The 15,205-nt window shown below is 41.0% G+C and overlaps 1 protein-coding gene across 1 annotated transcript in view; it reads right to left on the bottom strand.

The window, feature by feature from the left end:
- Nucleotides 1-11,367, bottom strand: part of LOC130592289 (ceramide transfer protein-like) — a 75,436-nt gene extending 64,069 nt beyond the window's left edge. Inside the window, exons 1-2 of the mRNA XM_057396521.1 lie at nt 11,241-11,367; nt 8,433-8,567 (exon numbers count right to left, since the gene is read on the bottom strand). Of these exons, the coding sequence (XP_057252504.1) occupies nt 8,433-8,567; nt 11,241-11,336 (231 nt within the window). The 5' untranslated portion in view covers nt 11,337-11,367. The remainder of the gene's footprint in view (nt 1-8,432; nt 8,568-11,240) is intronic.
- Nucleotides 11,368-15,205: the final 3,838 nt, after the last annotated feature.

Here is a 15,205-nt window from a genome sequence, read left to right as displayed (position 1 = left end):
AATAGGTTGCCCAGGGAGGCTGTGAATGCTCCATCCCTGGTAGTGTTCAAGACCAGGTTGGACGAGGCCTTGGGTGATATGGTTTAGTGTGAGGTGTCCCTGCCCATGGTACGGGGGGTGGAACTAGATGATCTTAAGGTCCTTTCCAACCCTAACAATTCTATGATTCTATGATTAGAAGCCCACTGCACCCATGAAAGCAGAAGCACACTAAGCAGAACTTAATATTAGCTATGCAAACTTTAAAGTTACCTTGGTTTAATACATTGCAAAGAAGCCCTCTCATCTGAGAATCAACTTTTTATGTCTGGAACAAGCATATATTGTATGTGTTACTTTTAAACTTGAAACCCACAGTTCTCATGAATGAGCCTAGTAAATCTGCACAGCCAGTACAGACATTCAGATGAATGAGTGATCATATAAAAATAATTTTATTAATTTCTGTGTGGAATTAACTATCCTATAGTCTTATACCATGCAATTTGTTAATGAATATTTTATCCAGTTATTTTTCTGTTAACAATGTGGAATTATTATGTAATATGAAGTTATGCTATATTGGTTTACATGCAAACTGATTCAGAGAAAACTCCAGGAACAAACTCGCCAACAGAGTTTCAAGCTGACAAGCAGATAATCTTGGGGACACGGGGGATAGCTCCTCCTAATGTGTGTCCCCGTATTGCTATACAAGCCATCCTTATATGGTCACTGGGCACATTACATAATTTTCCAGAAAGTTTCCCGCATGCATACAAAAATGTGATGGTGGTCTTTAAGGGTCGTTTACTTTTCCCAACAATCTTCATTGGGAATAGCAAGTCAGAGGTGTGTTTTGAGACAAGGAGGCACAAAAGCACAAAATGTAATCAGTTCTAAGTAACCTTAAATTTGACAGCTTTGTAATGGAAAATAACTGAGGTGCTTGAAGGTAGCTGACATAGTTTTAGGTCTTTAGGACCTTAGTACAAAAAGTGTAAGAAAAACAGGATAGAAAAACAGGACCTGGAGATGGGGAGTATCTGGGACTAGCAGATGTCCAGAATGGGTGCAGTTAAACTAGCTAAGTAGAAGGACAGGATGATTGCTATGTTTGTGGTGTTAATGAACCCATTAAACTGGTGTAAACATCTACTGGGGAGTATCTGGGACTAGTACATGTCCAGGATGGGAGCAGTTAAACTAACTGATAAGTAGAAGGACAGGATGATTGCTATGTCTGTAATGTTAATTAAGCTGGTGCTTCAAAGACTGCCAGAAGTTATGAAGACTGTTGGAAGAAGTAAATGACCCTCAAAGACCACCATCACATTTTTGTATGCATGTAGGAAACTTTCTGGAAAATTACGTAATTCATTTGAAGCCTCATGAATATGTATGTATACCCAGTGACTATATAAGGATGGCTTGAGTAGCAATAAAGGGATACACCTTAGGAGGAGCTATCCCCCGTGTCTCCCAGCCCTGCAATAAAGAATACCTGCTTGTCAACTTGAAACTCTGTTGGCGAGTTTGTTCCTGGAGTTTTCTCTGAATCAATATTTACCAACATTATAAATTAGCCATGCAGAAAAAAGAAATAATCAGAGTTCTAACTATCTGGAAAAAAACATCAGCTTCCACTTGATATGAAATCACCAAGTTAAAACTCATTAGGAATCCCACCATACACAGGAAAAAGTTATTAACCAGGCAGTAAGCAAGGCAACTTCATCTCAGCTTTAGAGAATGCAGAAAACCTTTTTTTTTTTTTTTTTAGGACAGACAAAACACAGGAACAAGAATCACATAATGCTGCACCCCTAAAATCACTCTTTGTGTGTTTGACACAGGGTTAACCAATGTACAAGGGGGGTAGAGGAATTCACTTGCTTAAACAAAAGTATTGTCTGTACCTATCATGCTTACTAAGCAGAACAAAGGCACTAACTATTGATAAAGAAAAGCAGACACCTGGTTCTATTGACAAGGAAAAGCAGATACCTGATTCTACTGATAAGCAGCTATTGATAAGAAAAAGCAGACCCCTGAAGGGGGAGAAGCAGATGGTTTATGGCTGGGACACTGACCAAACCCTAAGGCCATACCTGAAGACTAAAAGGTGAAAAATTTAAGAAGAGGAAGACTCATTTACTTCATTTTGAGACCCCTGCCAGAGGGGGGCACTGCGCAGGCACCAAAGACCTTCTAGCTCATTATAATACGAAGTGGGGATAGATACTAAATATGTATAGGCATATTGAGTAATTTCTTGCATATGTATACCTCAAGAGAATAAATGTAGAGGGAAAAACGACCCTGGGTGTGCACACTTTTGAGGAACTATCCCCATGCACCTCAGGGCTGAATAAAAAGCATACCTACTTTACAACTTTTAACAAGTTGTGGAGTCAATCCACGTATCATATTTATTAGCTATATTTTTGTGATGGCACACTATGTACTGCAATATGCCATAACAGATCCAAAAGCTATAGATACACCAATAATCTACCAGAGATTTCACAGGAAAACCATGAGGCAACACCCAGACAGGACACTCTACCCTAACAGCAAAGCCATACTTTGCAGCAGTACTACGGAGCTGTCCGAGTACGATACAGGGTTAACCAATGTACAAGGGAGTTACAGGAATTTGCTTGCTTAAACAAAAGTATTGTCTGTACCTTGAAGACCCCTACCCACAGGAGGAAGACTCATTTACTTCATCTTGAGACCCCTGCCCATGACCAGAGGGGGCACTGCGCAGGCGCAAAGGACCTCCTTATAATACAAAGCGGGGATAGGACATGAATACGTATAGACATATTGTGAAACCTTATGAATATATATAACTTTAGAGAATACATTTAGAGGGAAACAACACTGAGGCATGCATGACTTGGAGGAATTATCCCCATGTGGTGTCTCAGCACTGAATAAAAAGCATACCTACTTTACAGCTTTTAACGAGTTGTGGAGTCTATCCGCATATCAAGTACAGCACTCTGGATTCAGACTCATAGCAATAGGAATGGAGAACTCCCATCCTATGAAAGTAGAGGACCTGCAGCTAGAGCAGAGGCCTGCCATACCTATGAAAGCAGCACACAAATCAGACTAAGATTAGCTTGTTTTGAATATGAATATAAACATAATCAACTTCATACAGTACAACCATATAAGCATTTCTATAAATGCAGGACTATCATTAGTAACATGTCGTAAGCCTTATACCAACTATGCAAGGCCCTGGTCCTAAAACTAAGACTCATTATCAACTTGTTATGAAAACTGGATCAGTGAACTAGAACTTGGTACCAACTGTCTCTTGTTCTGACATGCAATTTAAGCATGAGATAAAGGCCTTAAAAATATCAACAGAGACTAAAAGCAGAGGCTCCAGAACAATAAACAACTCAATGGTCAATTACTGATCAGTGAAAAAGCACAGCCTCCAGATCAGGGAAGACTACTGCTTTTGCTCTAAGCAGCAGCCACTACAGAAGGGGGGTTGAGCAACAAATAAAAAGAAAAAGCAGAACAAAAAAAAAAAAAAAACCCAACCTAAGCACACCCACCCCATCCCCCAAAAACACCCAAAACAAACAAAAAAACAAAACCCACACACAACAACAAAGGAAAACAGAACAAGAAAACAAAACCCAAAATAGCTGAGCAATTGTTTAATACACTCTAACAGCCTAGGAAAGTAGCAACACCACTAAGGAACATCACACACCATCCAGACCAGGAGTAGCAGCTAAAGATTAAAAAGCACCTAGAAACTCAAACATTTTATAAAATATGTTTGTAAACAAAAAACCTAAATTGGGGTAGGAATGGCAGAGGATTCCATGCTGGTATCAACCTGAATAAAGTTGATTTCCTTCCTAGTAGCTGGTGCAATGCTGTGTTTTAGCTGTAACCAAGAAAAATGCTGATAATACGCCGATGTATTCGTTGATGCTCAGCAGCACTTACCCCGAACCGAGGACTTTTCAGTCTCAAGCTCTGCCAGTAAGAAGGGGCACAGGAAGCCGGGAAGAAGCAGACAGGACATCATATTTGGAAAATCATGGCAATCAGGTGAAGTTCCAGAAGACTGAAAAAAGGGAAAATGTAACCCCCATTTTCAAGAAGGGGAAAATGGAAGACCCAGGGAACTACAGACCAGTCATTCACACCTGTGTGCCTGGAAAAAGCTTGGAGCAGATTCTCCTGGAAGGCATGCTAAGGCACATGAAAAACAACAAGGTGCTTGGTGACAGCCAGCATGGCTTCACTAAGGGGAAATCCTGCCTGACCAATTTGGTGGCCTAGGATAGGGCTACAAAACTGACGGACAGGGGTAGAGCAGTTGATGTCATCTACCTGGACTTGTGTAAAGCGTTTGACACTGTCCCACACGACATCCTTGTCTCTAAATTGGAGACACATCAATTTGATAGATGGACCACTCTGTGGACAAAGAATTGGCTGGATGGCTGCATGCAAAGAGTCATGGTCAGCAGCTCAATGGCAGCTGGAGACCAGTAAAGAGTGTTGTCACTCAGGGATCAGTATTGGGACCGGTCTTGTTCAACATCTTCGTGGGTGACATGGGCAGTGGGATTGAGTGCGCTCTCAGCAAATCTGCTGATGACACCAAGCTGTGTGGTTCAGTTGATACGTTGGAGGGAAGGAATGCCATCCAGAGGGACCTTGACATGCTTGTGAGGTGAGCAGATGCTCACCTTATGAAGTTTAATCGTGCCAGGAACAACATCCTACACCAGGGTCAGGGCAATCCCAGGCACAGCTACAGGTTGGGAGGAGGACTTGGGGGTGTGGGTCAATGAGAAACTTAACATGAGCTGGCAGCGTGTGATTGCAGCCTAAAAGCTATCCATATCATCTGCTGCATCAAAAGCAGCATGACCAGCACGTCCAAGGATGTGATCCTGCCCCTCTACTCTGCTCTCGTGAGACCTCAGTTGGAGTACTGTGTACAGTTCTGGTGTCCTCAACACAAAAAGGATATGGAGGTGTTCCAGTATCTGAAAGGGGCCGATAAGGATGCTGGGGGGTGACTCATTAGGGACTGTACTGATAGGACAAGGGATAACAGGTTAAAACTTAAACAGAGGAAGTTCTTTACTGTGAGGGTGCTGAGGCACTGGAATGGGTTGCCCAAGAAAGTTATGAATTCTCCATCCCTGGCAGTATTCAAGGTCAGGTTGGACAGAGGCTTGTGTGACATGGTTTAGTGTGAGGTGTCCCTGCCCAGAGCAGGGCGGTTTGGAACTTCATAATCTTAAGGTCCTTTCCAACCTTAAATATTCTATGATACCTGACCCAAAGTAGCCAAAGGGGTATTCCATACCACTACACATCATGCTTGGCATAGAAACTGGGGGAGGTTACCCAGAAGCAGGATCACTGCTTATGTCAGGCTGTGTATCAGTCAGCAGGTGGTGAGCAATTGTATTGTGCGTCACTTGTGTTTCGAGTTTTCATGTCTTGTTTTGTTGCTCCCTGTTATCGTCATCATCAGTATTGTTATTGTTGGTATTATCACTATATTTTACTTTATTTCAATTATTAAACTGTTCTTATCTCAACCCACACCTTTCTGCACTCTGTAGCACTCTCATAAATACAGGATAACTTTCTTACATATTCACTTTGAATATCAACCTATCCACTGCTGGTTAAGATAATGCAAGGACTATGAATCTTATTCATATATAAATTTGTACAGAGGATACAAATGTAACTTCTAACTGCTTCACCAACAGCAGCCCCATCTCATCTCCTAGATATCAACTCTTTCTCTCTTCTGTTGCTCTTTGGCATTTTCCTCTCCAGGATACAATCACCTCATGCCTTTCACATATGAGTAAGCATTGCTGACCACACTTACCTCTCTAGGGTTTTTTTTAGATGCACTGTCTAGACACTCCAATCAGATTTCTCTCCCATTTAGCCAAGATTTTTCCACCAATCTGGATGTAACAAGTTTGATTAAGGCACACACCAAAGCCTAAGTTACTAATTGCCTGTCCTAAATAAACCCCAGTCTACTTAAGGCTTGTAGTCTATTGTTCTGGGTTCAGCAACCACAATATCTATGTCTTAGTTTAGTCATCTTTTCAGAAGCAGTTAAGCCTAAGGAAGCACCTTATCAAGTTACAGAAAATTATTTAATTAAATGCTCATTACTTCATATAAAACCAGATTGTTTTCCAACCTTAGATGGTTGGAAACAATATTTCCCCATGCAATTAGCAATTTTTACAAATTTATTGCCATGGTATTTCTACCCAGGGCATGGATTTATAGCTTAGCTTTCAGCTGGTGAAAGCTTTTATTAATAAGCTATCAATTTCCATTCAATTTAACTAGCAGCTGACAAACATTAGTAGGTAAGTCACAACATCATTCTATTATCATAAGCAGGTCTGTTAGCAAGATCACAGTTCAGAGCAGTAGCTAGAAAAAGCTAATCCAAAGTTTACCCACATTAATCCTCTAAGTAGGTCCACTTCTAAATGCTACCACTCCAACTGGCTCTGAAATCGTATTAAATTGCATAAAACACGAAATGCAACATTAAGACACCAATGCACTATTCATGTCATGGTGACTTCTTGAAAATGTATTTTGTGAGATATAATTCTTCATGCTACAAGTGCTTTAAACAATATTGCTAAGAATATTTGTTTGAAGACAGGTTTAAAACAAACAAGCCAAAAAAAAAAAAAAACACAACAACACTATTCAATTTGCTACTAAACAGCTATCAAGCCAGAAGCATTCATTCTAAAATTGTGGCCTAAAAGAATAACTTCTGAAAATTAAGGAATAAAAATCATATGGCAGCTTCAGAAGTAAATTTCTATATCCTAGAAACACATGAAATTACCCAATAGTATTTCTGAACCTCTAACACACAGCAATTGCTAACTGCAGCTAGAAATAACATGATTTCACCAGGTTTCAGAGATGCCACTTCAAACTACAATCAAACAAACTGTCAAATCTCACAAGTCACAATTCTGAATGAAAACAGAACAACTAAAATACTGGGGAGGAGGCATGTATCTAGAAGTAGTTTCAGTGTTACACACTTCCTAGTCAAAAGATAAGCAGCTCATCGACTTCCATTTACAAAGGGCAATATACCAAAACAGTCCAAAAGCAACATCAGCATCATTAGAATCTCTTTGCTACAACAACTGGAATTCAAGCTGCTGAGATGTGCTCTACAGCAAACTTCCAGACATCCCTTGCCACCACCTTCCTGTCTCCACCTGGTTAAGCCTCTTACTAGTGAATTAGACATCTTTTTGGAAGTCCTGATCAGAGGCTGGTACCTCTACAAACAGAACACTTCTTAGATACTGCTGCTGTGCACCATATATTCCTGAACAAGTCAAATCTTGAACAAGTTTTAAACATTTAAGCAGTTTTAAAAAGAGCTTTAAAAGAAATTAGGTAATTGCTTTACTTTTTAGATGACTGCAATACCCATCAGACATCTAGATGTAGAAATTTGCCTTTTCTTCACAATCTTTTTTCCAAAATACACACAGTTGATGCAATCAATAGTCTTTTTTCCAAACTAAAGTGTGTTTTAAAAAACTTCTATTTATAAGCTGAATATTAGTAAGAAGATGAAGCTTCTTGTCATGCCCAATTCAGTTTTAAAGCAAAACATTTGGTGGAATAAGAGCATAAATAGTAAGATTTAATGCTACTACTCTAGGAATTTATGTGCTGCACAAGTCCAGCTACCATCACCCCCTCCCCATCAAGTAATTCTACTGACTATTTAACAGTAACACAGAAAAACAGCATCCTTTTTGGCAAGTATTATTAATAATACCATACCATAATTAAGTTACCAAAAGGGGTGGGTTTTTTCTTCTTCTAAGGTCAATTCATCTTCATGAGATCACACTTACATGCAGGCTCTTTATTCTTACTAGCATAACACTGGATCTTTTAGCATTAGGCAAAAACAGCACCACAGTTTACAGGAGGAAACACACAGTAGAACATTTGGAAATGTTGGACAGAGTCATGTTCAGAAAGTACAAAGAAATAACTACCCTCTTCCTAGCACGAAGTTTAAGGACTGTGATGAATGCTGTCTCCTTTAGGAGGTTGGTCTAGGGTCTTCGGCTAACCCCTGGGAAAATTCTGCCTCCTCCAAAAGCAAACTGTATCCCCACCCACAGAAACCTCTAAGATAACAGACATGAAAAGCTGCTTACTGCAGTCTCAAATGAGAACAGCTTTCCTTAACTTCTTGCCCTGCTCCACAGTGTTGCACTAAGATCATTAGCTTAATATTAAGCAACCTGACAGAATTTGCCATACCCATATTTGCTTTCACCAGACATTAGCTTACAAATATGTAACACTCTAAAACATGAAAAGATAACACTAAAATAGCTCTTTACCGTGATCATAGCCTTGCTCAGACAGACAGAGCCTCTGCAGCCATACTCTGTTTCATCTTCAGACTTGTAATAACTAAGTGTGTTGCTTTTCAGAACTACCCAACGATCCTGCCACCCATGAATGTAGTTGGTCCACTGTAAAAAAATAAATAAAAATAAAAAAATTCAAAGATCAGCTAACAGAAAAGAAACAATAAAAATAGTTTGGCCGATATTTCTCAGGCTTTAAGCACCAAAAAACCTCATACACAAACACCCACACTAACTCCTGTGAAATATTAACTCACTCCTCTGAACAAGATAAAGTTTTATTGAGGGACAAAGTCAATAAAGCAAAAGCAAAAGGGATGGGCACATGACCGTAGCCAGAGGTGCAACTGATTAGTATTTGTTACAGGTTTATATACTTTCACTATTGCATTAGTCACATACATATTCATAATTCCCACATATAGGTGGGGAATATTATAACTAGCTCCAGGAACTTATTAGCATAAATCCCCTCCTCTTGGCTTCTGCCCACTGCTCTCCGGTGACTGTGGGCAGGGGTCTTGATGATGAAGTAAGCAGTCTTCCTCTTGCGAGTAGGGGTCTTCAAGATGAAGTAAGCAGTCTTCCTCACAGTGTACTTTTCACCTTTGGCACAGTTGGACGGCCCAGTAATCACACAACTAGCTGAAACCAGCCATATCTGTAATTCTTCTGATAACTAGCAAAGATTTAGAACAGTTCCTGCAAAACTCTGCAGGACGGGCAGACAAGGAGTATCCCAAGCTAGCAGATTTTTGGGAGGCTCTGTCTCTAAACTAACTGATAAGTAGAAGGATGGTCTGAAATAACTCAGGTTTAGTGGGGCCACTAAATCCTGTTATCTCACCACAGACAACACAAACATTGTTCTTTAAAGCTAAAGATACTTTAGAAGACTAGTGTGAAACAATTAACTCATGTTTAGTGGGGCCACTACATTCCACAGACTTACAACATGAACATTGTTCTCTTTCTACAACCTAAGTTAAGCTAAAAAGTGCTTTAACTCTGTTATCCAGGCACTAGCTTTTCTTATATCAAGCCCCCCCCCTTTCTTTTAGCTTTACAAATTATTTTGCTATGTGACTCCGTTTTGCTCAAGAGTTCTAGCCCTTTTTAACTTGTTGTCTAATCTCGTGTCTTTAGCAAGCTTTTTTCTGTTATTGTAAACTCGTACAGTTATATCCTGCACGTGAGCACACCTATGATTTGAGAAAGCCAATACATTTATGTGTTCATCACACTCCTATAAAAGTTCCTCCCAACCAAGAACTTTAATCCCTCTTCTGTCCAGAGCTCAAGTCAGTTTACAAACTCCTGGAGGTACTAAAAAAACAGTTGCTTCAAATGAACAATAAAATAACAGACACCTTAACTGCAACTGCATTGCTAAGACTACTTAAAATAAAGGTAATAAACATACTGATGACAAATGGGGGTAGGGGTGTGTGGTGTAAATAGGGAATTATTAGTCACTAAGGTTAGTTTATTCATTTGATTTAAAACCAAATTATTTGATACTTGCTAATCAGCAAGCATACAATCATCCTTTTGTTATTCAGATTTTTCTAGGCACTCCACATCCACACATGGAATGAAAGGGATATTCTAGGAACAAGTCCTCGATTCATTAAAAAAAATAAAATAAAATCAAACCAACATTTATATGACTGGAAAGAGTTTGCAGAGTCCATCGCTAAAAGCAGAGTGCTGGCCCCATTAGAGCCGTTTTCTCAGAATCCAGGGCTGTTTATGGATCTCAGTATTACATGACCTGTGCCTGGCCTTATTGTGTAAGAAAGGAAAGAAATTCAAACCACAGTGCTTTAATTCTAAAGTTATTTCGACATTATTTTGAAAGCACTTTCTATAAAAAAAAAATCTGCTTCCAAACTTAACAATTCAATATTCAAGTTCGAAGCACTCCTAAAGTTTCCTAGTACCATCCAGCACATGCTTGCAAATCATCTTATTTTCAATGATAAAAGAGAAAAAAAAAGTCTTTATTTTTAAAAGGGGAAAAATAAGCTTCCTCTCACTCCTCCCCACCTCCCATATCTCCTGCTGCAGGAGTATTTTATTGCCCCGTTTTGATACTTCTGTCGCTCTTGTGCTGGGGCCTGCTCCTGTGAAGTGACCACGGGCTGCGTCTGCCTTCAAGAGCTCCCAGACAAGGAAACAGGATGCCGCGGGCCCTCCGCCAGCTTCGGCCAGGAGCCTGAAAGGAGGAGACACCCTCTCCACTCGCACCCGGCCGCCCCCTCGCGGGCTTCGCTCTCTATAAGCTCAAGACAGACAACCAGCGAGGTCGGTACGGAGAGGGCGGCAGGGACTCCCAAGGCGGAGCGACAACGCCTCCCTCAGCCAACGCTGAAGTCGCACCCGCCACTCTCCTTTCCCGAGAAAGTGCTTCCTCACACCACTTTTCAGGGGTGGGCGGGGTCGCGCTGCACAAATGTGGGGATAAATATGCGAGCCCCCCGCCCACCGAGGATATGTTAGTGGGCTCCGGCTGAGGGAAGAGGTGCGGGCGGTTTGCGCCAGATGCCAGAGCAGATTCCTCACCATCAGAGAGCGACTGCCTCGGCCATGCCGGCGTCTCTCACACCCCCGACCAGGCCCCTCCTCAGCCGGGTCGCCCGAAGCAATGCGGTAAGGAGACAAGCAAACGGGGTTGACACCCCCCCAGCCGGCTGCAGGGGAAAGAGAAGGTAGTATGGAGAAAAGAAGCGAGAGACCACCAAGCACAAGCTGCAGAGAGGAGGAAAAGCAGCTTACCTTGCTGAGCACCCCGCAGAGCTCAACAGGCAGCCTAGGCTCGGTCTCGGGGTTCTCTTCGGAGCTGGAGGAATAACAACTCTGATTGTCTGACATAGCCGAGTAGGAAAGGACCAAGCAACCCCACCCCCCAGCAGCAACCGCGGCCTCCTGGTGCTGCTACTTGAAGGAGCAGCAGGCTCTATCAGACCAGCACCGTGCGCCCTTGCCAGAGACCAGCTGGCACCAAGGCAAACAAGCTTAAACTCCCTCCTCACTATAGTTTCACAGTCCCTACTCTTAACAAAAACCACAAGGCTGCGGTAGCGAGAAAAGGAAAAACAATTTCATATCTGCTTGCCGCGCACTCCACTGCCACCACTATTTTACATGAGGGGAGCGCTTTGTGTCAGCTCCGCCCCTCACCTTTTCTCCCATCTCCACTAGCGGGGCCGCGCGGCGCCTGCAGGGAGCTGTAGTCTTTTGCACAGCTGTAAGCCTAGCCACAGTTGGTTTCCGGAGACGTAATGTGTTGCAGCTGCTATCTCCCGTTTGTAAGGAGATAGCTGCCATTTTGGTTTCGTCGTTTCTGTAGCGCTAGCGTTGGGTTTCACCTCTGTAACCTGATAAGGTAAAGAACTCCATTCCTTCTACCTCTCCGCCACCAGGTGAGGGTAGTGGTGGTGATTTTATATTGATAAGCGGATTGACTTCACAACTCGTTAAAGTTGTAAAGTAGGTATACTTTTTATTCAGCGCTGAGATGCACGGGGATAATTCCTCAAAGTCATGCATGCCTCAGTGTTGTTTCCCTCTACATTTATTCTCTAAAGTTATATATATTCATAAGGTTGCACAACACACCTAGACATATTCATGTCCTATCCCCGCTTCATATTATAATGAGCTAGAAGGTCCTTTGCGCCTGCGCAGTGCTCCCTCTAGTCATGGGCAGGGGTCTTAAGATGAAGTAACTGAGTCTTCCTCCTGTGGGTAGGGGTCTTCAAGATGAAGTAAATGAGTCTTCTTCTTCTTGAACTTTTCACCTTTTAGTCTTCACATATGGCCTTATGGTTTGGTCGGTGTCCCAGCCATAAACCATCTGCTTCTCCCCCTTCAGGGGTCTGCTTTTCCTTATCAATAGCTGCTTATCAGTAGAATGAGGCTTGTCAATAGAGCCAGGTGTCTGCTTTTCCTTATCAATAGTGCCTTTGTTCTGCTTAGTAGGCATGATGGGTACAGACCATACTTTTGTTTAAGCAAGTGAATTCCTCTAACCCCCTTGTACAACCCCCCTTGTACATTGGTCAACCCTCTGCATCAATCCCCCCTTTTTCTATAAAATGAGTAAATTCTTTTACTATATTATTTATGACAGAGCTATCCATGTTCCTTCTATCGATTTATGAAATGATGTCGATATACATTGTATTATGCAAGGTACAGTCATTAAAATGCGTAGTCCTATAGCTAAGATTAGAAGGCCTTGTTTAAGTATTTCCCTGAACCATCCAGTAACTCCTAGGTTTTTTAGCCATTCATCCATTCCACCTTCAACAATTCTAAGCTCTTGCATATTTTCCTGCAATTTTCGCAGCTTAGCATGAATTGTTTCATAATGGTCAGATAAATTCATGTAGCACATACTTTCGAAATCCCCACAACCATCTTGTAACAATATCTTTGTTACCTCCTGGGCTTGTGCACTTCTAGTTGGAAAGGCTTCTGGCCAAACTGAAAAGGTGTCTGATGGTACCAACAAATGTCTATAGCCCCTTTTTCTGTCCTTTTGCAAATTCTCTTGCAACATTTTATATACTGCCATTACCATCTAGAATCTTTTTGAAATAGTTTCCTATTTCTACTTGATATTTAAATGTCATTTCTTTTTTCAATCTTCATAAATTAACATAGATCGTTTACAATTCCAGAAAGAAAATTTTGTTATACCACAAGTAATCACTATTAAAATAATTAATATTAATATTCCTGCAACCCGTTGCCTTAACCAGGAGAGATCAGGTAACCATGAAGGTAACTTCTTCCACATTGCTTCAAACCCCCAGGGGGTGTCATCCTTGGCCATTTTATGAAATAATTTAATTTTTTTCCAGATTTCCTCCAGATCTGTTTCAGGAACAGCAATTTTCATTGATTCTTGTTCCACTTGGATTATATTAATGGTTTTGCATTCTATTTCCTCTATGGTTGCTGAGATATTTATGATTGCCTTCTCTAATTCACTTATTCCCAAAGATGGAATTAGCCATCTCAAAAAACTATTAAATGCAGTATTGTGTTCAGCAATAGGGATAAACCCTCGCTTAACCAATACCATCATTTCCCTTCAGGAACAGGCCACCAATGAAACACAATACCATCTATATTAATAGTGTGATTGGAATTTGAATAGTGACCTATACCTGTGGCATTTAAACAAACATAGCATCCTATTCTGTTTCCTGGTGTAATACATCTTTGTATACAGGTATAATATTCTTTACTTGGATTAGGATTAACTATTCCAAATCTTAAAATTGTCCATGAGATAGTGTTGGAAATTGGAATGCCAATTAATGGAAGGCCCTGATCTTCTCCTGATTCAGGCAACTGTGCACACACCCAACAGTCACTACAATTAACAACTTTAGTAACATTCTGCATTAATTTCAGGTAAGTATTGGTCCCAAGCTGGTATGTCAGTTATCACATAAATACAAATTACGACTCGTACAATTTCATATGTGAAGGTCCTGAAGGTTTGATCTGCCATGTCTTCTCTGGTTCTGGTGCTTTCTTCATTTTTGAAGAAAGGTTGTTCCTTTATCTTCACTGCTGTAAAGGTGGTCAGTATTATCTGATACGGTCTGCTCCACTTCTCCTGTAGAGGATGTCCTGAAAAATTCTTAACATAAACCCAGTCTCTGGATCTAAAAGGGTGAGTCAGATAATCCATGCCTCTCGCTATTGTCCCCAGTGTTCTCTTATTTCTTCTAATTGCTTTCCCAGATTGATCAGAAACTCTAGGAGATAGCCTTCTCCTACTTCCAGAAGACTTTCTCCTTTAAGCTGGGACTGATATGGTCTTCCATATAAAATTTTTACATGGGATATACTTTTCTTTTGACCGAGATTTAGTTGAAATTCTTAATAGAGCCAGTGGTAAAGCTTGGTGTCTATATCTTGACATATTTTACTAATCTGTTGTTTGATCACCTTTTCTACTTGCCCACTGGCCTGAGGCCAGTACAAAACATGTAGTTGCCAATCAATTTCTAATATTTGTTAATTTCTTCTAACTATTTTGCACTATATGGCGAGCCTTGGTCAGAAGAAATTGTCTCTGGTACTCCAAGACAAGGTATTATACTGTTTAACAGTGTTCCAGTTACTTGTCTTGCATTATTTATTCTACAAGGGAATGGTTCTGGCCACCCTGAAAAAGTATTCATTAACAGCAACAAACATTGGTCTCGGTAATTCAGAAAAAATTATTTGCCAGTGCTGTCCTGGATAACTTCCTACCCGGTTGTACCATTTTGATTTCATTTTTCAATTTTAGGATTATTCTTGAGAGAGAGCTTGATGCACAGATAGACTCCACAACTCGTTAAAGTTCTAAAGTAGGTAGGCCTTTTATTCAGTGCTGCGGCGCACGGGGGATAACTCCTCCAAAAGCATGCGCACCTCAGCCTTGTTTCCCCTTTACATTTATCCTCTAAAGTTATGCATGAGATTGCACAACACGCCTATACATATTCATGTCCTATTCCCGCTTTGTATTATAATAAGCTAAGAAGTCCTTTGCGCCTGTGCAGTGCCTCCTAGTGGTCGTGAGCGATGGTCTTGAGATGAAATAAATGAGTCTTCCGAGAGCTTGAACTTTTCACCTGTAGTCATTACGCATTCTCCCTGGAGGTTTGGTTTTTGTCCAAGAGGCAGAGCCAATTTCAGCTGGCCTAGGCATCCAAAGGACTGGAATCAAG

This window comes from Pezoporus wallicus, unplaced genomic scaffold (genome assembly GCF_028554395.1).
Source record: "Pezoporus wallicus isolate ANWC-B61680 ecotype Strahan unplaced genomic scaffold, APGP_CSIRO_Pwel_v1 contig_4800, whole genome shotgun sequence".
In the NCBI taxonomy this organism is placed as follows: Eukaryota; Metazoa; Chordata; class Aves; order Psittaciformes; family Psittacidae; genus Pezoporus; species Pezoporus wallicus.
This window is presented reverse-complemented; position numbering and strand designations above follow the sequence as displayed.